Source organism: Anopheles merus, chromosome 2R, assembly GCF_017562075.2.
Source record: "Anopheles merus strain MAF chromosome 2R, AmerM5.1, whole genome shotgun sequence".
NCBI lineage: Eukaryota > Metazoa > Arthropoda > Insecta > Diptera > Culicidae > Anopheles > Anopheles merus.
Genome location: NC_054082.1, coordinates 23,465,352 through 23,487,283, shown reverse-complemented (window position 1 = coordinate 23,487,283; position 21,932 = coordinate 23,465,352). Strand labels below are relative to the sequence as shown.

Below are 21,932 nucleotides of genomic sequence, written 5' to 3'. Positions count from 1 at the left end.
CAGCACTTACACACGATTATATGGGGTTTGTTGTTCGAGAGCAGCTAACCCTACCACTGGCTAAACTAGCAAACATACAGCAACACATGTTGCATGTTTGGTGTGTTGCTGCCCCTTCGATGCTTTACATGAGGTGTTCTCCAATTGGGAAGGAACTCTAGATTGCATTTTTTTTTATGACAGTAAAACCTCTGCACAGGTGTTCCCCTTTCAAGCGGAGAGGCAATCGATACACGTATAGCTTCGGTATCCTCCTGAACTTATTTGGAAACAAACACAGTTTACAGAATTTCAATCACACGCAAAATCAGCTCACTTACTTCACTACCGATGTCTACAAACTAATTTGCAAATATAAATAAATACATCCTCTACGGAGGGGGGTTTGAATTTTCCAATCAGTTTTCCTCATGTTTGACCAGCGTTAAGGATTATGAGTTTTAAACGCGTATAATGCCAAACTTTTGCAATTAAATGCCGCAATCGCTCCCGCAAAGGGTTTCATTCTTGCCTTGAAAGATACAGTACGCTCCCCTCGCATTGACTCACCAAACCAAAGAAGGGGGGAAAAGCCGTAGCAAAATGGTGATTGATTCATTATGCGCCTTAATCATTTATTCCTATGCAATTTGAACACAGTCGCGTGCACGCATGCTTTTTCAGCACGCATACTGTACCATAACGTGAGACAGAAATTTTGACTTAAACAGACAAAAAAGTGTAGGGCCTATCTAAACCTAATTCTAAACTAAAGCTACCTAAATTACACTGCAAAAAAAAAACGCGCAAAGACAAAACACTCAATGCGCTGGAAAAACTTCTTAAACACTATTCAATCCCAAAAAAAAAAAAAGAAAAAAAAAACAAACAAAGTCGATGCGACTGTGCTGCATTAAAGAAATGATGCATATCATAAACTACATAAACCCCCCTTTTCATCGAACACCCAGCAACTCCTCGCCGTTTTGGGTATCGAGGTGTGCTTTATGCTTCTCCGAACGAACAGAAAGGGATTGTGGCGATTTCATTGCATTACTCACTAAGAAAGCAAAGGAAGTATAACAAAAGTATTTTACAATAATTAAAAAAAGAAAAGCGTAACAAAACAAAAAAGAAGACGCTATTATGTTTTGTTTCGCTATTAGACGTGCGAGTTTCGTTGCTACTGCATAATGCTGTGATTCTCCCAATTTTCCGATTGCATTGGAAAAAAGCGGAAGAAAACTAGTTTAAAACAAGAAAAACTACGAAAGATTTGTGGGTAGTAGTGCAAAAAAATAGGAAAGAAAATATATATATATAGAATATAAAATATTCCTATAGCAAAAAGGAAAAACCACACACCCACACGCATTCGCTTAAAATCGCTATACGCTTCGATGCTAGACACTATGTACAGATATCCCCGTCCCCGTCCGTTTTTCTTTTTGCAGCGGGCTTTGCGCGAGCTCCAGGTCGCGACGGTTTTACCGAATGTTGGTGAACAGATTTAGCACGCTCTTGTTTTCCTTCTGCGACCGTGCCTTGCTGAAGACGTTCCAGAAGCGCAGCGTTTCGTCGCCCGCCCCCGTCACGATCGCTTCACCGTCGGGGCTGAGGGCGAGGTAGAGGACGCGGTACGAGTGGCCCGTCAGCTTGGCCACCTGCGTCAGCGACGGGTACTTCCACACGAGTATCTGGTTCTGGGAGTAGCCGTGCGTGGACACGAGCTCCGACGAGTGCTTGGACCAGGCCAGATTGCACACCTGCGAACCGGTGTCGACGCACTGCATCGGCTGGCCGGTGAGCGTGTTCCAGAAGCGTATGCACCGGTCGGCCGTACCGCCACCGCTCGCTAGCAGACCGTGATGGTGCGGCGACCAGGCGATCGCTTTCACCGCCGCCATATGCTCCGAGTACGAGTGGACCGGCGTGGAGGAGTGCTGGTTCCACACGTACAGCCGGTTGTCGTTGCCCCCGCTTGCCAGGTACTGGTTGTCGGGGGACCATTTCAACCCGCACACCTCCTGCCGGTGGCCGGCCAGCCTTCGCTCGGGGACCTGCGACGGGGTGCGCGTGTCCCGCTGCATGATCAGACGGTCCCGAGACCCGCTCGATAGGACGTCCCCGTTCCAGGCGAGGGCCCCGACGCGTGCCGAGTGGCCTTGCAGTTTGTTCACCTAAAAAGGGGAGGAAGAAAAAAAAAGAAACAAAAGTCGGGAGATTAGCAAATGGATAAATAGTTATAAAAACCGACACAAAAAAAGCCTCGTAAAACGTTTAGCCGGGACACAGCAATGGGGAAACCCGCCTATAAGTGGTCCCAACAATCACGTGCGTTTGTCATTTAGTTCGCAAAAATAAAACAAAAAAAACACACACACTTATCCTACGCACCCGCGTTAGTGGGTCACGCACTTTCCGGAACTGGCCAAAGATATGGGCAAAAAAAAAACGAACCCAGTGTGCAAAAAACAACAAAGAACACATTCACAGTGAGCGAGCGAGCGACTGAGGTGATGCTGATGGATTATAAAATTCATGTCACGCCGCCATGACGCGTTGCGTATGCGTGGGGAGGACACATCGGATGCGTGCCGTGGAAGTTCGGGGTCATGTTTGCAAATTTTGCGCCCGCTTTTGCGCAGAGCAACGCTTTCTAACGGTGGAAGTGACGGAAACGGACTCGCGAGAGTATTGTTTCCTTTAGTGCGAATTTCTACACACTGTCGTTGGGAATTGTGCGTGAGCTTATGGGACACAGGCGTAGGTTTTATTTGCTTAGCGAAGATCCAAAGTGACAGGTGCGGTGCGGTGGTGGTGGTGGTGTGGATTCTTTCCACCATTTCAGCCGTGGCGTCTTGCTGTTGGATTTGAATTTCGCAAACCTTTTCTGCACAATCGTGACCATCATCGCGGTGTGTGTATTTGTTTTCCGGGTGGTTCAGCAGATAGGGTGGTAGGTGTGACGGCAATACGGTAGTGAAAGGTGGTCTTCTGTTTGCAAATTTTGGCAACTTTTCTCAACTTTCCATTTCAATGGACGGTTGAAAAGTGGCATGGGATTGCTTTTTTCTAGGATGCAAAACCACACCTTTTGGGGTGTTAACTGGTTCGTTAAACTTTAAAAGAAGGAAGTGAGCAATGGATGCATTTCTCCTAGCCGGTAACTCATTATCTAAAACATCCCCTATGCGATTCGGCAACCTGAGGGCAATGTACCAAATGACCGCTGGTACTAAAGCTGCCAGCTCACATCTACTAGTTTCGAGAAATGGGTTAGCAAGGTGGATGGATGGATGATTAACGCTCACGCAAACCATTTTTTTACACGTACGGTCAAGAAATCTAACACTCCCGCGCGAATGAATCACGCGCTTCTAGCGAAACCGGACTGTACAAGAAGTAGCGGGTAAATTGTATCAGCAAAAAGAATGAATTTACACACACGCGGCGTCCTGTATTTACTTGACGTGCCTTAATACTTTTCCGTAGTTTTTTTTTCACTCCCACTACCTAAGCGCAAACCGGTAAAATGCGCTCGTAAAAGCGCACCGCGTCTCGCCCATCTTAACGATGCTAAAAGGTTCGGCATGCAACAGTCAAGTGCAATAAATATAATGTGCTTCCCCCCGGGGTGTGCGTCCCCGTCCGACGACACAGGGTTTGTTGGCACAGGGCAAACAGCAGCGCTCCATCAAGAGATGCTCCCGCTTGCCAATTGTCTCGTGAAGTATGTCTTTGCAACAGCAAAAAAGTGGATTCCACACCGTGCCAGTGATGGACAGTAGGACCGGCAAACGGCGAAACCCGAAACGAAACGAGCAAAAACCCGTGCGACAGTCGGGCCCCGCGGGTCGTGTGCTGCTCAACCGTGAAGTGGTTCTGCAAATAAAGATCAATTAAAGATTCATCTCGCGAGATGAAGAAAGTGTCCCCCTCTCCTCCGTCTACCTGCCCTCGGAGTGTTTTAAAAATTGCGGAATTGATGTATATGTCTTCATCTTCGCTAAACACAAACACACAGCACTGGTTTTTGCCCCGCAAAACGGAGGGGGAAAAATGCACTTAAACAAATGTTCTTTGCCATGACACAACAACATGCCCCCCGAAGAGCAAACAAACGGCCCAACCACAATTGTGCAACCGATACAGAAGCAAGTGGACCGAGGATTAAAGCTTCCGCGGTTGCCGCCACTGCCACAGGGAACAACAGAAACAGTCAAAACGGAGAACAACCAAAGATTGCCTAATTGTATTTGCGAACTACTTTACATGTGATTGGCCTCCTCCACCGCACCTCCTAAAACCACTGTTGTTCTGCGCTGGTTTATTGACCCCGGCGTTGCTGCTGCTCTTACCTGTTTGCTAGCGGCTACATCCCAAACGGTGACGTATCCGTGCTGCGTTCCTACCGCTAGCTGATGGCCCCGTTCGCTCCACGAGACGGACGTGATCGTGTTGGAATCGGAGCTGAGATCGCACAGTCGCGTCACCTACAAAGGATGGTCAACAAGAAAATACGCGTTTCAGTAATGGATGATTCGCTTGCACGGAAAGTCTCCCCCAATCATGCTCTCACCTGACTGGTGCATGCACTCCAGAGGTAAACGCAGCTGCCCAGCCCAACGGCCAGCACATTCTGGGCGGACCAGTCGACGAGGTTGAGATAGAAGTCGTCCTGCAGTTCGGGCGCGTCCAGCACTTTGAACGGGATTTTGGAGATTTTGCGCGTCGCCTTCCGGGGCGAACGGAGCAGCTTCTGGCTTTTGATGCTGACGGGCGACAGCGAGTACGGGCATTGTTCGTTGTAGTCCTGTGCACACAAAAAAAAAAAGAGAAGAGCAATGGCTCGGATTAAGAAAGAAAGGATAGAGTGAAAGTGCTTTGAGCGATATATTGTTAAATAAAGTCCCCGGCGTTCAGACATTATTTCTTATTTATACACTCACGAGACACACGATAAAAGAAGGTCCTAATTCGGTGCTCTGGCCACAATACCCGTCGCATAATACCGGCGGAGACACATAATTCCAATTTGATGCGATCGTCCACTACCACATCCATTTCAGTCCATCAAAAACCCGTTACCGGAACACAATGTGCATGCACTCCTTTGCGTATGGCTTTTGAGCATCGTCTGCAATTTAAGGTTGCACCAATCATCTCTCTCTCTCTGTCTCGTATCCAGAGCAGAGAATTGACACATCTTTTCACAGCTTTTGATCGCACCATTCCGACACAATTGATTGGGCAGAATTGCAGAAAGAACCTTACCCTAAGGGCGCAAAAGCAAGCCGAGTTAGCTCACTAAACATTCATCAATTCACCAGAGTGCATTATGGCAACAACGCAGCAGTTACTGAAAACGGCTCCCAAAAGGTTAAGGCTTTGATGTTTTGATGCTTTGGTATTGTTCATGCATTGAACCACATTTGCGAGGCAATGATTGCATATTTGCAGCGCACCTTTGCGTCATTGCCATATTTTTGCTTATGCGGATGCGCCGCCATCCGGTGTAGAAAAATAAGGCTGGTCGTCGTTTTCGTGAATGGTTAATGGTTCGCTCTGACCGTGCACTGCCGTGGGGATGTATGCAAATAGAGCGCAAAATGCATTCGTCGCTTCTGTCCACCGACCCTCGGCCATCGCCATTTTTACCTGTGTCCCGTCCCATACCCCTCCCCGCCGGCACTCGTCGTCTAGACTAACGTGATTTGGTCGTGATTTTGCAAATAGGTGCAAACAAATTTATGACCAATTTGAATCTCCATCCCGCAAGCACTGTATCGCGCAGTATATCGTCTAATTAGCCTGACCGACATACAAAACCTTCAAGCGTGATGCATTCGATGCACGGCGGCAATCTAAAAGCTTACCCCACCCCCTCAGACAAATGCTCAGAAGAGCAGACAAGAGCGTAATTCTTATCAATCCATCCTGGCCAAAATAAAAGATTAGCTGCTCGTTAAAAATTATACACCGTTTAATGGCACGACAATGCAGTGTTTTGGGGTGCGCTCCTCGGGAAAGATCATTATCCTTATCGGCGGGTAGCGCGATAGAACGTAGCCCGAAGCCAAACGAGCAAAACATAAGCAATTACGCGCGGCCCACCGTGGATGGATCGTTTTAATTCCGCGGCCGTTTAGATTGTGTGTGTGTGGCGGCACGCGCATCGCAAGCGACTGAACCGCTCGATGAAACTACCTGATAAGTGCGATCGTCATCATCACGGGGATGCAGCGGGCATTAGGATGCATTACTGCCGTTTTGTGGTGTGGTGCGCGTGATGCGTTCGTAGTTTATAGCCCCGATAACGAACCGCAGAAAGACAATCAACAAACCACTCCGGCGAGGGCGCATCCGTTAATGTCAGACCGGGACTTGGCGGGGTGTCGTCTTCTCATTACACTGTTCACGGCTAATCAATTTTTCTTCCATCTACCACACTACTGCATAAAAGTGAAACGATCTTGAAAGCACGCAAAAAATAAGGTTGAAAAAGACCTCCCAAACGGTCTGAGCGGCTGGCGGAAGGATTGATGGACCATGACCAAACCTAATGTGCGATGCACGCTATGACGCGTTATAAGTGAAACACCAGAACACCCCGCGATCAGCCGGGAAACGGGAGCCAATAACCGAGATTTGAACGAGTTCTTCAAGCTGCGTGTCTCTGCCGCCTCTTGGGGAAGAGGCAGAAGATCTGATTCCCATTTACGAGAGACACTTTACACTTTCAGTTTTCGGTGGCGACGGTCCATTAGAACGTCGTCAATTAGTAGCAGCGTGCGCGGACGATCGTTGTGTACAAACTTTTCCACGAAAGTTTTCTTCACCTCTTGGTGTCTTGGTGGCCAAATCAGCACTGCAAAACTGACACCAAGCGAGTGTCCCACCACGCGGGGAATGGAACAGTCGGGGTGCACCCCACGATCGAGTTGCACACCGGGCGGCATAAAATCATATTGCAACAGTCGACCGAATTTTGTTTGCAAGGTTTAGAACCCTTCCCCTTTGCACTAGGGGTGCTACAGAAGCAAGGGGGAGGGGGGGAGGGGAGGAGGAAGAAGCGCCGGCGAGGAAGGAAATCCATTGCATCACAACGGGCGCACGACCGATCCGGTCAGTCACCGGAATAATAAAATAAAAAAAGGTGCTCACACACACCACAGGAGGCCAGTACGCTTTGTACACCACCGGGGCCGTTGTTGGCTTCAGTTTGATTGGCTGAATGTGCTGGAGTTTTGTCCACAGCTGTAATGGATATAATTAAGGCATCACGCACACACACACACACGCCAGTCTTTTTGGACTTTGGAGGACTATTGGCCATTGACTTCAACCACAAGCAGGCAGGCCGGCAACCATTCAAATGAAACAACGAACAAAACCCCTCCTTGGTGACCGATCGTAGACCGAATTCCAAGCTTTCTTTTTTATTTTTTGCAGTGCAACCTTTACCTCTTTTTGGTAAGGCGGACACAGCCCCACACAGGAAAGGAGGTGCCATTCGACCTGCCGGGGTGCCGATTTTAAAAACAAATATAAAGTGCAACACGTGACTGGGTGGGTAGATTGTAGAGGTCGATCAGTAGTGAAGGATCGGGGGAAGGGGAGGAGATGTGCAAGTAATGGATTGAACAGAATTGCATTTATTTCGTTGGAGTTTGCAATTCTTCGCTACAGCTCGCTGCCGTTCTTTTTGTGCTGCGTTTATGTAAAGTTATAAGCGCAGTTGAGTTACAATTGGTAGAGCTTGAGCCGATCTTATACAAAACCCAATCGATTAGTGCCCCGTCCGAGCTTGCCCTGTGGTTTGTTGAGTAGATGCACCGGTTTGTGCAAGGCCGGACGGGTTAAATTCTTATCTAGACCGTTGACTACCGGCCTCTAACAGGCGCTTTTTCTCCAGTTTCTACACGGTGAAACTGAGTATTATTCGTTTTAAATGGTTAAAGACGTTGCATGACGCCATGTCCCATCATATCCCCGTTTGTGGTTTGCTTGCCCCTAAATTGAAATGCATTACACCACGCGCGCCCTCGATCTCATTATCACCTCATCATGCATGCGCACACATAGAAAGAAACAGTCACCCACCAGCGTCACCAACGTTCTTGAGGACTTTAACCCCTTCATTAATGAGTCCGTCGTCTGTGTACTGCACATCATTCTTGCTAAACACTAAAGCCTGTCTAGCACACAAACACACAGTTTTTTGCTGCCTTTTCAGCACACATAAATCACCGATCACCTAATGAGAGGGGAGAGTTGCTTGCTAAAATGCGCTAGCCGGGTGGAATACAAAATTAGGTCGGTGCAAAATAGCGTTCCAGCGTTGCAGGAAAAGTACACCCAATTCTATTCTAAAAAAACACACACACAAGCCAGTAATGATAAAAAATGGTTAAAAAAACAGTTGATGACAGTACTTGACGTGTTGGGGGCTCCAGTGCACGATCGCAGCAAGCAACCCGGTTAAAATGCGCCACCACCAACGCGCGCGATTTAAATGAATTGAAATAAGCCACCGCCAGCTAAAAAAGTGTGGTTTTCACCTCTTTCTTTATTTTTAAAGTCATTCTTCCAAAGCTCCTCCCTCACACGACAGTAAAAAGCTCGCGAAATTACACGAATAAATTACCGATCGAGCGCTAGCTAATGCAAAAGGAAGCGTGGAACTGATGGTGTCAGCCGCGTCAGTGCAGCGTGAAATGATCGCTTTAAAATACGGTTTGGCGACAATGTTGAGTTGCTTTTGTTTTCGCTTATTTTTTGGTGTTTTTGTCCACCTTACCATGCAGTTGTTCCCATAAAAAAACCCACACTTCAACCCACCACCAGTTGCCAGCTTTCTTCATGGTTCACACCTTTTTGGTGCTAGAATTAAATGCGATCGGACTTCTTTGCAGCAATCGTACAAAACAAAACAAAAAAATGATGTGCTGCCACCATGAAACGTGGCTTTTAGTGTGGATTTGTGCTGGAAAGTGTACACAGGATTTTGCAAATTGTTGCAAATTAAATTGCTTGCTAAACACAACATCGAGGCGAACACATCGACATTGGGCGTCGTGCAAATACGACTAGCAAAGAAAAGGTTCGCATTCGCAAGGGAGTTAGATGCATAAATAATCAAACGATGACGTACCGATCCTAAAGGCCCAAAGGGACAGTGGGAAACCAACATAACCAGGGGCTTTGGTGGGGGATACTGATTCCACCCGTTCCACTTATCAAAGCTTGCAATGGCAAACAACAATTTGTTTTGTGATGCACCAATCAACCAACAAATGACTCATGTGTGAGCCAATTTTCGAAATTCTGAAATGGACACATCAATATGTTACTAAACGAATGATGAATCGTTTGTTGAACTTCCTGAGCGGAATGGGAAATCGTCCGCAAACAGTCCTCCACAAAAACTGTCCACAGCCCCTAGCCCCAGAGCAGCAGCTCGTCTAACGGATTTTATTTGCCTGTGGTTTTAATTCGCTGCAATATAAAATACATTTTTTACGATTATTCTGCACTTCAGGTCAAAACAGCCGTTGAACCTTATGAGTCGTGGCCATTTTGTTGTTGTTGTTTGGTTGTTGGTTTGCAACATGCATTGCACTTTCCATGCAAATATAGGATCGTGAATGCGCGCATGTGTCTGTGTGTCTGTTTTCATCTTACTCTGTGCCATTTCTTCAAGTGGAGCTTTTTTTTCGTTGCTTGCATCGGTAAGGAAAGGCGAAGAGGGAACACTCGTTGTGGTGGTTAAGATAAGGAAAGAATCACGGCATATTGCACCACTGACAAACGCGGAATTATTTCTTTACGCACTCAGGTTTTTTTTTCAACTCGCCGTCGCCGAACCCAAAAGAGGGACGGTTGATAATGGTATGGGGAGCCGCTATACCAGCACGATCACCACTTATCGCGCTGTTTATTTTATGATGATTTCTTGCCCATTTTCCTCCATTCTTCGCCCCACACAACCTAAAGAGGAGCTTAACTGTCTTGGGATTTTTTTCTTTTTATTTGCATTTATTCGCAATCCATTGCAGTGCGTTCGCGAATGATATGGAGCGACTACAGCGGTTCCTGTGTGCAACCGAAACAACAACACTACTACTACTACAGTTAGCGTCTGTCTGTGAAGGGCTGCACCTTACTGACCATTGCTTTCTCAAGTGCATAAAATCTCTCTCAACCACGGCGGCAAAATGCATATGCACATGCACCGGAACCGCGAAACTGCACCATTGCGAGCCGTTAGCCATTTTTTCCACCACGGAGAGTGGCGCTGAGTTTACTTATTTACACCTCTTTCCTTTATTTTTTTTCTGGCGTGTTGCATGAGATGCAACGGTGCATTTGTTTTGCTGCTGCATTTTGCGGTCAGTTTGGAAAGCATATTCCAGGCCCAAACATTCCACGGGGAGTACCGGGAATGGGACAAAAAAAAAAAACGGGAGCAGTAGCTAATGCTGTTGACCGTTACACTGTTGTGCAATCGGAATTGGAAGATAATCGTTATCGTTTCTGCCTAACTATGCGTGTTCTAAAATGTTCACCAATCAGTGCCATAAGCAGACACAAAGCAAAATACGCCCTTCCCACCGACCGAGGTGAAAGAACAAACTAAAGTCACACAAAATAGAAACAGTTTATGATAGCATCACAACCACAATGGTTGTGGGATAAACCACACGAGTTTGTGGTTGATAATGGATACTGGAAAAAAAAATCTCACGCCCCTCTTAAAGCGCTTATCAATCGTAGCCCTTATCTAAGTAGCTAATTTGCTTCCCACAAACAAGCGCCATCGCCTGGTTTGCTGTTTCCGAACGCGAATTCACGATTTAAATTTGCTTTTGCTATTGCTAATAAAGCAGCGCACAGTATTAATATGAGCATCATATCGCCAGACGGTATGGATGAAAAGCAATAAAACATTGACTTTAAAATCCGACCCCGTTTGGAACCCCAAAAGAGTAATAACTACATAGCTCCCGCCGGTAAGAAAATCGCAATATTACGAACAACTCATCCTCTTATCATAATAAGGACAACCGAAAATAAGCGGCGCCATTCGAAACGTGGTACAAATTTGTAACCAACTTGAATTACCCTCAGCAATCGCAAACTTTTGCACTTCTCCCCCCCCCCCCTCCCCACTCCACTTCTCGTTTGGAGGTTTCTGTGTCTGGAAGTAATAACCATTACCCAGAGTGGTGCTTCTTCAGCTTGAAACCATTGCCACACTGCTCGGTTCAACGATAATGGGCCGTCCGTTCAACATACACACACCGCCGCCAAAGACCGAGCGGTGGCGGCAACGGCGACGGACAAGATTTTGCGAATTTATTGGAGACTTTCGCTGAACGTGTCCCATCCCCCGTGTGTGTGTGTGTAACGATGATTGTGGTGGTCCGGCCCTCTCGTTCGGCAAGCACGCCTCTCTGCTGCCAAATCGGAAGCAATCGAGTATAATAAGGTCACCTCGACGCCGCCTCGCGCACCGATACGGTTCGGTAGCTTGGTTCGCCCGGGGCGGCAGCATTGCGAATCCCTCTTGCGCAGAAGGGCACACACACACACACACACACACACACACACACACACACACGGAGCAATTACGCACCTTACCTTTCCAATGGTTATCAGTGAGCAAACGATCTGTGATCGAGTGGCAAAAAAACACACACGGTGCGTACTGTAGTGGAGGGTTCAATAAAGTAATTTAACTTCGAAACCAGTGCTGCTCATAGGGCGCACGAGGAGTTCTAGGCAGTAGTACCTTTCCAATACAAAAAAGGGTGTTGCGCTGATTTAAAGCAACAAACATGCGTACGTTATAAATCCTCAAGCCAATGTAGGAGCAAAAAAAAAAACCTTCAGCTTTGAGCGACAAGGCATAAAAGCCAGTGTGTCGTTAGAAAACGACGTCATGTTGGTCGTCCGCCCGCACACCAACGCCGAAGTTAATTGCATGCAATAAAGCACATTCACGCAAAACCGTTCGTCCCGTCCGTCAATCCGGATGAACCTCTCCATCGTCCATGTCGGAACGAACGTCAAGCACCAACAAGGAAAGGAAAAGAACAACGCCAATAACAAGATCCCTTCTGGAGCATGCAAGCCCAAGGTCTTTAGGGCAGTAACGCCGGGCTTATCATGCAGTGATGCCACTATCACCGGCACCCTGAAATCCCAATCCCAACTGCACAAAACAGAACCACACATAATGAAAACCTCCACAAGTCTATCGAATGCGAATCCAGAAATCCATTCCATTCCCATTGGCATCCTCCAAAAGCAGCTAGTGCAACCGACAGAGTACCTTCGTTTCCCCCCGGGTGGCGGCTTTGTTGAGCAATAATGGCTGTTAAAACCACATTTGCCAAATCCGTATCTTATCACACCTTGTGCGCAAAAAAAAGTAGCACGCCTGGCGCCTGCTTGGCGCTCCACCAACAATATGCCATCCAACAGACCGATCTCGCGCAACATGCAGCAGCAGTACGCGCCCGGTGTACATTGCGCATTTTGCACTCCAACCACCCTATGTGACCCACTGTCTCTATGACCGTTGCATCGTCCGGCTATCGCGTCACGTCAAACATCAAAACAAACCTAATAAAAGTTTGCCTCATAATAACACTGATAGTAGCGGCTCTATCAACTAGCATGTGAGTGAGTCGGCAGGAACCTCTCTTGTCAGTGAATGCATAGGATCGGGATGCACATGGTTTGGCATACAAAACAACAAACACACACACACGCAAACCCGAAACAGCGCTACATAAATCAAGACTAGAAGCAATTTTACAACAATTAATGGTGCCTCACACGAGCAAAAGGAAGAACAACAACCGCCCGACGATCAAGAAGGTCCCCCGGCGGGTTCAATTGATTGCACCCAGCCAGCCAGTCGGCGGTACACCATCATCGGAGGGGGATCTTTTGGCCAATAATGCCCGGGTGTGCATTATCATATTTTGAAGGAGCACACCCCGCCGGACATAAGTGGGGATGGGCAGAGCATTGGTGCAAGAAATTGACTTCATTATAGGCCCGCTCTTTTCGGGGCAAGGTGACTGGAGGCACCAGGTCTTTGAAGATTCTTGTCATGTTCTTCTCAGCTGTCAGTAGACGAAAACAGCAAGCGATTAGATCGTGGCTACGAACAACGATTGCTTGTTAGGCGAAGCAAAAGGAACTGTGCGCCACTGTGCGCTCTACTACACCTTCTCATCCTCCTCCACCTCCTCCGCCTGCTTTGCAGTGGGGCAAAACTAATGGGAAAATAATATTGTAATGAACCGTATGACAAATGCGTTCTGCCTGACTGGCGGTGTCGTTTTGCAATAAAAAGGAAAGCAATACCACATCCACATGCGAGCGGTTCGGCCTCGTTAAAGGGGGATGATGTGGTGTTTAATGTTTGCTGATGCTACACGGAAGCAACAGCACCGGTGTAACAAGCAAACCTCCCAAAAAGCACCAGTGCCCTCTCTTTGTATGAGAAGAAGCGAGGAAAAGGAAAAGCAGGAAAACCCCACAGCAACAGCACACACACACACATCATGTACAACTCTAAAACGCGGATCTAATAAAGCTACATGAAATATGATGACACTTTGCACAACCATTCAGCGCTGCAGTAGTACCACTAGCTGCTTCACAATTAAATACACAATTCAACATTGTGGAGAGAGAGAGAGAGAGGAAGGTCTTCCCTACTCCTGGTGCGTAATGCCAGTAGTGGCCAGATCGATGAAATATGCATCTTTTCACCAAACCCGGGAGTGCACCCTACGCACACTCCTTACGCACACTTACGCGTGTGTTCGGCGGTGCGTCTCCCGGGTGCGTTAAACACACAGCCCATACACGCACCACCCATATACGCAGACCAGTAGCAGCCCGTTGCGCACTGGTGCGTGTGCGAAAATTAATAGAAAACTCATAAACCTAGTAAAACAATCACCACCACCACCTGGATAAAGGGGCAGCCGTTTTTCTTTTCAATTAACAGTTGCCACGGGCTTACCCATCCTTCGAATGGCAAGGGGCAAAAAGGGAAGAAGGTTTTGCAGAAGCCATGGAAAGGCGCGGATCGAAGGTGCGTGTAGAAGGTTGCGTGGTGTGGTGTACCCTCTCTCTCTCTCGCAAGGGTATTGAGGGAGCCTTTTTTCTTGCCTTTTTTGTGGTCATGCCACGGTACAAATTAAGACACACATATTTGTCTTAGGCATCCCCTAGAAAAGCACGGCGGAAAACATTGAAACTCCAATTTGTTCAATCGTTTCATTCGGTACGTGGTGTTTTGTGTTTGCGGAGGTCGGTCGGCTCCCGATCTACTAACACCGGTCAGGCGGTCATAACGCAATGGATGGATAACTTTCGGAATTTAATTTCGCAAACATCGTACAACGCACATCGTACGCACCACCACCCTCGCTCCTTCCCCTCCACAAATGCGGTAAAACAAACGAAGGAAAGGAATGAATGGAAGAACTACACACACACACACACACACACACGCACGTACGTCCGGAGGTTAAGTACCTGGGGTCCGCCCACCCATCCCCCCCTAGTGGGCCATATAATGTGCAGCAATTAATTGTCTCCGTCTCCGTGGCTTGCGCTCGGAGGACAGCAGCCAAGCGGCGGCAGGAGGCCAGGTTTCCGAAGCCGGAATACATTCTTTACGCAGTTGCGTGTATCTGCGGGAGGAAAACGACAACAACCACGACGACGGGTGGAGTCAATTTCTTAATTATCACGTTTGTTTTCTTAAAGCCCGCAGCGTGGGTTGGAGAGGCACTGCCGTTTTTGAGCTGCTTCAGAGTTGGAGGAGGTGTGAAGAAGGAGGGACACGACAGTGGTGGTTGGTTTTTATCGTACAGTTGCCTTTTTGCGAAAAATTGGGTTGCCAAAAACATTAGCCACACAAACAAAGCACACACACACACACAGCTCCCGTTAAAACAGATAACAATAGCTGGAACAGAAAACGTCCCATCTGCTTCCTTCCTTCCTTACGGTACCGGTACGGAACCGGGCAGCATGATAGTGGCAAGAGAAGGAAGGTGCAAGGCAGCCACATTTGTGCAGATTTTTCTAATGTTTCAATCAAGCAATTAATGGCATTGGGAATGATCGTTTATCGGAAACGGCCAGCCAAAAATGCCCGCTGACATTCGGAACGGGAGCAGCAGCAGCCGACAGAGCTCAAACCGTTTACATAGTAATTGCTGCCAATGAGTTTACCGGGTGTCCGCCGGTGGGAGCTTATCTGGGGAGCTCCTGTGTTGGGTGGAAGAGAGCGCTTCCGGACGCGGGACACGCACGCACGCAAAAAAGCAACGGATAGAAATTGGCAAACATTTCACTTGGAACGATGATGGTGCGTACGGGAACGTGCGTTGGATGCGTCAACGATTTCGCGACCGCTTCGCGAATATTTTATGCGTTCGAATTCCGCCGACGGCTTTTTGCTTGGCTTTTTTCTTCTTCTTTTTCTGCGGCCTGTGTGTGTGTGTATCGTTTCGCTGACTGTGCAATCTCGGTGCCAGTGGTCCGGAATTAATATGTTAAGTGTGCGTTGGGAAGAAGGCACGCCGAGGGGACAGTGGGGGGAGGTTACGCATATTCTTACGCATGTGGTTTACCGCTTAGTTTGCTATTCCTGCGCGTGCGCGGACGGGCGGGTATGGGGACAATCAATTTTGCAAAATTCATTTCGCAGCCTTTCGCTAAATTGTGCCCTCTTTTTCGCATCGATTCGTATGATAATTGCATTAATTACAACTGGATCAGATTTGGCGTCTTCCCGGGGTCTCCTCTTCTGCCTTTATTGTTGGGGCCGCATCGGTTTTCCGGGTGGAGGAATTATATTTCCTCTTGATCGCTGCTGTTGGATCCTTGCGTTCATGCGATTGAAAGAAAGTTTTAATCGACAGGATGAAAACGAAACTAAACCCATTACCATTATGGATTGGGAACAGGTTTTAGGGAAAGGAAAAGAAAAGTGATTGCTTACAGTTGATTATGACAAATAAAATCTCGTGTTAGGCAACATTAACAATAATCACACTTACACAGAAAGGTAACTGTGATTAAATTTCAATACAAATTATAAATAAAAAAAATATTTGAACTTAGAACCAGAAGCAAACGTTCTAGCACTTTAAACAGCTGATTAGCAGAAAATGCAACGAAAATAAATAGAAAAAAAGTCCTCTGATCGCACCGATCGGTCACCTTTTAATCGACCAACTGACTGCCCCTTGGGCGGCCAAAGACACGTAACGTATGCTAATATGATTTGCATATTTAGCCCGTCATCCACCTGCTCCGACCAGCCCCCTTCCCGCCGGGTGGCGTTTCGCATGTTTTCGGCGTTTGTTATTTATCCATGCTTCACACGCATATACGCACACACCTTCCCTTTCTTCGCAACGGGAGAGGGCAAGATCACCGATCATCCGATGGAGCGGCGTTCTGTTTTTATTTCCGTTGCCGTTGCTTTTTGCGCTTCGATGGAAATGCTAACTATTGGAGACGGGGCGCGGGAAAGATTTGATTATTAACGTTTAGCGTTTAGCTGATCGCTACCGATAAGCCGCAGCCGCGGTGTAGCCATCGTCTTCTATGCTTCGTGTTGGTCCCCGCTCCGGGAGATCGCGATCAAGCGTGTCAAGTGCCGCGCGATAAGCATCTTTCTGACACGCTCGGGCAGGGAACTGGGACGTGTTCGGTGCTTGTGTGCGTGTGTATGTCAACAGTCGGTGTCCAATTGGATGCACCACCGGGTGTGAATTCGAGGTGCGTTTTGTGACCACCAGGCACACACATAAACGATGCCGCCCGGCTGGCGACGGGCAGTATGCATTGTGGGGAAGGGTTTTTGCACTAAAAATGGTTCCGCACATCCTCTACAAAGAAGAAGAAAAAAAGGTGGACAGCACAATGCTGCTACTTCCTTATTCGTGCTTCCTTCCTTCCTTCCTTCCTTCCTGTGTGTTTGATTCGGGAAAAGGCTCCAAATATAGACGTTCCCGTCTCCCGGAACGGCAGCAGCATTAAGAATTCAACTCGAACCATTTGCGTACGACGCGTACCATACATTAACGTTCCCCTGTGGAGTGTAACAATTTTTAGAACGTCTACCAACTGATCGATGAAACGTTTAATGCGTCCACGTGTACGTATTCATATGGGTTCAGTGCACTTTAAGGTGAGACCAAAAATGTGTCCACACTCAGCTGGTTCAACATGTTCTAAAAAGTAAGTCCAACGCAACGCACATGTATGATAGAACAATGTAAACTCTTCACACATCATGCAAACACATACACGCACAGGCTCGATCTATCTATTAGGGAGGATGCTCTTCAAACGGGTCAATGGTGTGGAATCGGGTGGTGCTGCTATTAATAAACCGAATACAGCAGCAGGAGCAGAACGTTTAAAAAAAGCCATCCGTCTGCGTTGGGCGTGGGGTGGGGTGTGTTGCAGCGCCATTCGGGTCGATCGGGATAGCAAAAATAACCAAAAAGCCGTCACGGATTCGATCTGGGAGGGATCGCGTTGCTACGGCCGTGCATTAATTTTCCCGCACACAGAATGACTAACTAAGCAAAGGTGAGAGCAAAATAATGATTTAATGTACGGCTAGCAGTAGCATTAGTTCACCGGTGTAAGCTGTAGTACTACATTGTATAGATTCAAGGCTAGCGGTAGCATTTGTTACAAAGTCTAGTCCGGTGCGGTTAATGCATCACAACTGTGACAATATTGCACCGTGAGTCACATTAGTCTATCTTCCAAACAACGATGTGCCCATGACGGGTTGTGTAAAAGTCATTAAGCTTCGCTTATCTGTCTGACCGAGTGGGCGAGACATGCAGACAAGCGGGATCGTATGTAATACTTCCTTTGTGGCGACAGTATTGGTGGCTCATGTCGTTACACGTTTCGCTTGGTTCCGGTTTGCTTCTCGTCCCCGTATCAAACAATGCATCCTCAAAACGGAGATACGTTTTTCACGATAAAGTGCGTACACTGCACCTATCAGGCAGATAAACATACACATACACGGTGCTTATCAGCGGAAATATCCCATGGGCGCACCTTCTTATCAGCAAACTGCACCCGCGGTATGTATAGGTTCGTCGTGTTTGTGCTGTTACGAAACCTGTACCTGTTTCTACCGTTTCGTGCACTGGTAAGGGGGCGCACACAACCTGCTAGGCAAGGCCCAACACATCGTCCAATCTTTGTGCTGTGACCTGGCCTAGTAAGCACCGATAGGGGGATGTTTTATCGCCGCACTAGCAGTATGCCTTCCCTACCTAATCGTGACGGCGTGACTCTAGCCAGTGAGACCAGTGTACCATAACAGGTACACTAGAGGGAATCGACTTTCGCCTAACGTTCTTCCGATAATTAAACGCTAATGGACAGCGCCTAGCGCACATCCTATTTTACTTTCCTCTCTCGCTCTTTCTCTTTCTCTCACTCTCGCCCACCACACCACGTACCTGTTTCGTCGGTGACTGATATTTGAACAGGCCGGTCCGCTGGCTGTTTGCATGCAGACCACCGCCACCAGCTCCGCCACCGCCTCCACCGCCGCCACCTCCGCCACCGCCGCCGCCGCTTCCATTCTTGTCGTCTGCCACCAGCTTCACGTCATCTATGCCCGTGCCGAGCAGCTCGTTCTTCAGCAGACAGCTGTAGGCCAGGCTGTCCCGTGCATTCTCGCCACAGTCACGCTGCTTCTTCGTCGATTGGGGCGAATTTTCGTTCGACTTTGTGCTGATCGTGGCAAAGTTTGTCGTCCAGTTGTTGTTGGCACTGAAAAGTGGGACACTGCTTTTAGTGTGAAGCACACGGAGAGCGTCGCGCACACCATTTTTGGGTGCAAAATAATCCACCCACCCACCGACCCACGGTTGGTCAGTATACTTACCGGCAGGGAATGAAGCGATCGTGCGCCGAGGAAGATTCGCTTGCCGAGAATAGACTGCGGGCCGCGGGACTGCGGAGCTGCATGTACCGCTTCTCGTACTCGGGGCTGAACATGGTGACGACGCTGTGTCGGGCACGACTCGGGGAGGAAATCGCTGTCGCTTGCCAATTTAGTAAACCCACCACCTACACACGCGCACACACACACACACACGATGGTCAATGCAGCACACTCCGAATTTGCAAACCGGCGGAAAGTCGCAACTTTTCACCTACGCGTGATTTTACTGTACCGGCAGCAGCAGTAGCGCTGTGTGGCCGTCTGCTTGATGCCTGTTGCTCCGGTCTAGGGTTCTACCGGTGATGATGACGACTGCGACAAAACTGAATCAACAAACGACACCGGGCGTGCGTGTATCTGTGATCTGCTTTCACCACACCACCTTACACGGGGTGCGAGAGACACGCGCCGTCTGAGCAGATGATTTCACGTGAGTAGGTTCTCGATTGCTACAAGAACTCGTGGAGGATAATCTTCTTGCACGTTTTGGGCGGGATTTTTTGTACTGCCACTTATTATATTCCGTTTAAAGCACAATCACATTTAGTCACTTTTCACACGAAACGCACGGTCAGAGGAGTTCTGACATATTACAGCCAAAAATAAACTATAAAATATATACGGTTAAAAATATATATCTTTTGCAGCCTTGCTCAACTCTCCTAACGGCCACTTGCGACAAGTAGTCAAACTATCCGGCAACCACACCGCTATCTCTTCAATTGCTTGTCTGTTCCAATTTATCACGCACAAACTATCTGCCGAAGTGTTTCCAACACGGACCGAACAGGCTCCAAAAAACCAACAGCGAGTGGGTAAATAATACGGGTGATAGAAAAATAAATCTTGCAATAGAACGCACGCGCGAGGCCCGTCTGTGCGGTGAGCGGTTTGACAGCAAATTGAACCCAAAAGACAGCATGGACAGTCGACCTAAACTCACAGCCCGCTTCGATGCGTGAGCGGGAGAGAAGAGGCGTGCGCGAGAGCAAGAGCAAGCAAGCTTCGAGCGAAACGCGAGAGTGAAAGAGAATTCTGCTAACGGTCGAACGGCAAAACAGGGCGCCCGCGTATGCAAGGGCTCTCAGACAGAACGGGAGAGGAGAACCGTGTGTAATGTGCTTCCTATCTCCTTTGCGCTTACGGCTCGTGCGGCCTCCACGTACGTCTCCTGCGTCGAATGGGCGATTAATTGTAAACGGTTCTGTCAAAGGCTGCTAGCACCGCTGCGTACGCAAAACAGGCCACCGCCAGCACCGTCGGGACGGCCACTAATGGTTCGTCGTATTATGCTGATGCACAAAATGGAAAATGCATTGAAAATGGGACACTCTCCCACACAGCGATACCTTGATAACGACCATTGCGGTTGTAGTCGATTAGAAAAAGCTTACGTACGTACGGACAGGTTTGGCGCAATTGGTTCTCGCTAACGATTCCCATCATAAACACATTACTTGCTGCTTGGTTCCGGTCATACTTTAATTCAATTAATGTAATGCCATCGCAGCAGAAGCCTAACGAGTGATCGGATCAACACACGAAACAATCAAATGCACATGATCGTTCAATTGCGTATTTTGTGCATTGCTCGTACAGTAGCGCGCTGGGATTCTGCTTTGTGCGCGTCTTTCGTCGGACGAACTTGATTGATAATGCCCGAAATTTAAATTGCTCCGATTTTTAAAGGGATTCGTTATCAATTCTAACGTACGCTTACGAGATGGGGTGAAGGAAAGCAATGAAAATCATCCATATGTTCTATCAGCTGCTGGTACGGGTGGACGGGTGGGTATGGGCGGCGGTACACAAATTGTGTCGTAATGTACGCTAAACAAATCTTTGCCAGATGAATTGTTGTGCTCGAAACACACTGACACACACACACACACACATCCAATACATACACTTTTCTATTGCAACACTGCTGAAAGCAACACGTATTGAAAATCTTCACATCGACGCATTATTTACCACCACGGACACGGGCAAAATCGCTTAACCCTCTACCTGGCAGATGATGCTGCGTTTGCTTTGTTTACGTATCAACACAAACAAATAGCATTGTTGAAGGTTTTCCGCTGCAACGCCACGGAACACAGCACGGAGTATCGATATCGGCACGGTTTGCCACGTCATGAAATGGAAAACTTTACCTTTTCCCATCGAATTTTTCACTTTTTCAACACCAACACGACTGGCCTGCAAGCTCGCCTACCTGCCTGCTTCTTCACCCCACTTGCGTCGTTCGCCTGTGTGATGTGCAGGCGCAAATACGGCATCACTCGGGCCACTTTCGCACGATTTCACGCGTATTATGTGCGAAATGCGTAACGCGCCACCCCGCTGGAACAGAGACAAAACGCACCGAACACGGTTTTACGCCTGTTTTCTCGATTTTTCTCACGGAAAATCGTGAAAATGCGCTCCACCTTCACGGGACTTGGTCGGGCTTCGGAGAGCTCTGACGTATGTGACAGTTGGTCGTAACGCTTCATTTCAAGTTTGGCTGCGGGAAGCGTTAGCTGTCATTTGAGGAATGACGCGCAGTTTGAATTTTGGGACATATTCGGTTACGCCGTATCGCATGATCGCGCGGCGTGCGTTTGTCATCCAGCCCTTTGCGATGTGAAAAATTGGCCTTAGCTAAATTAAATTATAGTTTGACAAGCCCATCGCAGTATAATGTACATTTTTGGTTAAATAAGATTTTCGGATACGTTTGAGATAAAAAAAAAACAAACTACCATGTTGAACGTTTTGTACGAATAACTTTTGTTCGTTTGGTTTTTGGTAAACGAACATGTTTAATTTTCTTTTTTGGTTTTTAGTGTTTTTAGTGACTTTTTTTTAAATCCATTCACGTACTTTTGGCGCAGTTTCTTTATAATCAGTTTTGTTATCAGCACTC

At 47.7% G+C, this 21,932-nt stretch overlaps 1 protein-coding gene across 7 annotated transcripts; it reads right to left on the bottom strand.

Moving 5' to 3' along the window:
- Positions 1 to 661: 661 nt before the first annotated feature.
- Positions 662 to 21,485, bottom strand: LOC121588366 (fizzy-related protein homolog). Of its 7 annotated transcripts, none has more exons than XM_041906207.1 (6): positions 21,178 to 21,485; positions 18,962 to 19,628; positions 18,531 to 18,861; positions 4,562 to 4,795; positions 4,341 to 4,475; positions 662 to 2,159 (listed from the first exon to the last, which is right to left on the bottom strand). In XM_041906207.1, exons 2-6 carry the CDS (start codon positions 19,072 to 19,074, stop codon positions 1,467 to 1,469), a joined length of 1,506 nt encoding a protein of 501 aa, XP_041762141.1. In that variant the 5' UTR covers positions 19,075 to 19,628; positions 21,178 to 21,485; the 3' UTR covers positions 662 to 1,466. The 7 variants fall into 7 exon arrangements, with proteins under 7 accessions (XP_041762141.1, XP_041762142.1, XP_041762143.1 ...); XM_041906208.1 differs by having other exon boundaries at positions 21,240 to 21,485; XM_041906209.1 differs by having other exon boundaries at positions 21,390 to 21,483.
- Positions 21,486 to 21,932: the final 447 nt, after the last annotated feature.